Below are 2,251 nucleotides of genomic sequence, written 5' to 3' on the forward strand. Positions count from 1 at the left end.
GGCCCATCCCCTGGACAGAGGAGAGATGGTTCTGAAGAGTGAAAGCAAAGGTTTGCATGCACTTGGCCACCAGTCAGACAGAGACTGGTAAATCCTTGAACTAACCCTGCTTTTATCACACCCTTGACCTTCACTCCTGCTATTCTCTCTCTCCAATACCCACTGCTGTTGAGCCAATTCTGACTCATAGCAATCCCATAGGGTTTCCAAGGCTGTAAATCTCTATCGAAGCAGACTGCCACATCTTTCTCCTTTGGAGCCCTTGGTGGTTTCGAACCACCAACCTTTCAGTTAACGATCGATCATTGTAACCAATGCATCACCAGGGCTCCTTCTCACCCCAATAGGCCTTCTGTTTTCTCTGTTGTTGTTAGGTGTGGTTGAGTAGAGCTGCCCCACAGGGGTTTCTAGGCTGTAATCTTTACAGGGAGCCCTGGTCGCACAGTGGTTAAGAACTCAGCTGCTAACCAAAACGTTGACAGTTCAAATCCACCAGCTGCTCCTTAGAAACCCTATCAGGCAGTTCTAGTCTGTCCTATAGGGTTGCTATGAGTCAGAATCAGCTGGAAAGCAGGAGGTTTTAATCTTTACCAGAGCAGATTGCCCTGTCTTTCTCCCTTGGAGCTGTTGGGCAGGTTCAGACTGCCACCCTTTCAAGATTAGCAGCCAAATCTTTCACCTTTGTGACACCAGAACTCCTTTCTCTTATCTCCGGCATGGTCAGCTATGCCTCTCTCCTGTCTCTCCCTTCCTCCCTCCCTGATTCATTTGGTTACATTGTCTGTGCACCTAGTATGCACAGGCATAATATGATTCTGTGATTTGGGGAACAAAAATGCTCAGGACACACCCAGCTCTTAATATGGTCTGGCTGCAAGGCAATATTTTGAGTATTTTAAGTCTATGATAAAGCCTGTTGAGGGTAGAATGGGAGATTAAAGAGTAGATTGGCTTGGGGGATTTGGCGGCATCTCATAGGATTCAGTTTAAATGCCCCCTCCTTTCTATAGCTTTCCCCCACCTCCAGCACAGTATACTTCCTCCCTTGGGGTGTCCCAGGGATTATCTTCTGTCTGAGTCCTTCCAGGGCAACCTGTGGGCCCCTGAGCTCCAGGCCTGAGCTCAGTGTTTCTTTGATTCTAACATGCTCTCTTGTGTAATTTTACATTTCAGAAATAGGATTGTTTCTTCTAATTGATGCACATGTTTAATGACTGGTGTTTTTGCAGGGAAGTTGCTTTAAATTGCGGCTTACTTCACAATCAAAAGCATTTTAGAATTGGTGAAATATAGTATTATTCATACTTATACAAGTAGCCTAGGGCAAGATGTTTGTGACCTTAACTTCTTAACCTCAAGTCTTCTCATCTATAATATAGAGGTGATAACTCTACATGATTTTTAAATGTGAGAATCTCAGTAGGATACTAACCCTGGGGCCTGGCCCTGAGTGAGAGCCCAATAACTTGGATTATTAAAATTATCATCATTGTCGATCCTGCCCCAGCACCTGCATAGAGATGGTGCTCAGTGTGGTGTTTGTTGAATGAATAAATGGAAGAATAACCGAAGAGCAGGGGCAGGGCTACTGCAGATGGGAAAGGAGAGAAGGAGGGGAAGGGGACAGCCACAGAGGACGATGGGACCTGACCTTCAGGGGCTGGGTGACGAACACGCTCTCCACGAAGGAAATCGCCATAGAGATGAGCCACTTGAGGGAGCTGGCACGCCCATAGTGCAGGCCGTAGAGCATGGTGAAGAAGGCTGCCACACTGCTGGTGGCCGCCACCAGAAGCCAGCCCACCAGGATGCACCACCAGGGCAGGCCACAAGGGGGTCTGCTCATTGGTGGGGAGCTGCAAAGGAGGGTGGACATAGTCAGGGTGCAACCAGCCAGGCACAAGTTCAAATCCCACTCTACCCCCACTAGCTGCATGACCTTGGCCATATTCCTTGACCTCTCCTGCTCAGTTTTCTCCTCTGTCACCTGTACTTTCCTAAGAGGGCTACCAAACCTGTTGCCATTGAGTTGATTCCGACTCATAGCAACCCTATAGGGAGAGCTAAATAATTCTATAGAGTAAAAACTGCTCATATTTACTCAGTGCTTACTAGGGGCCAGCCCCGTGCTAAGTGCTTTACACAGATTTGCTCCATTAACTCTCACAGTGAGCCTAGAAGGCTGCTACTATGTCATTTAAAAAAGTCTATTAAGAAATTTTCCAGTCACACAAAAATGTACTCATCAACC

The 2,251-nt window shown here is 47.1% G+C and overlaps 1 protein-coding gene across 1 annotated transcript in view; it reads right to left on the reverse strand.

Moving 5' to 3' along the window:
- Window positions 1-2,251, reverse strand: part of LOC101340975 (polycystin-1-like protein 2) — a 99,284-nt gene that overhangs the window by 22,726 nt on the left and 74,307 nt on the right. The window contains exon 29 of the mRNA XM_012555923.1: window positions 1,639-1,856. Within this exon, the coding sequence (XP_012411377.1) occupies window positions 1,639-1,856 (218 nt within the window). The remainder of the gene's footprint in view (window positions 1-1,638; window positions 1,857-2,251) is intronic.

Source organism: Trichechus manatus, unplaced genomic scaffold, assembly GCF_000243295.1.
Source record: "Trichechus manatus latirostris isolate Lorelei unplaced genomic scaffold, TriManLat1.0 scaffold00053, whole genome shotgun sequence".
Taxonomy (NCBI): domain Eukaryota; kingdom Metazoa; phylum Chordata; class Mammalia; order Sirenia; family Trichechidae; genus Trichechus; species Trichechus manatus.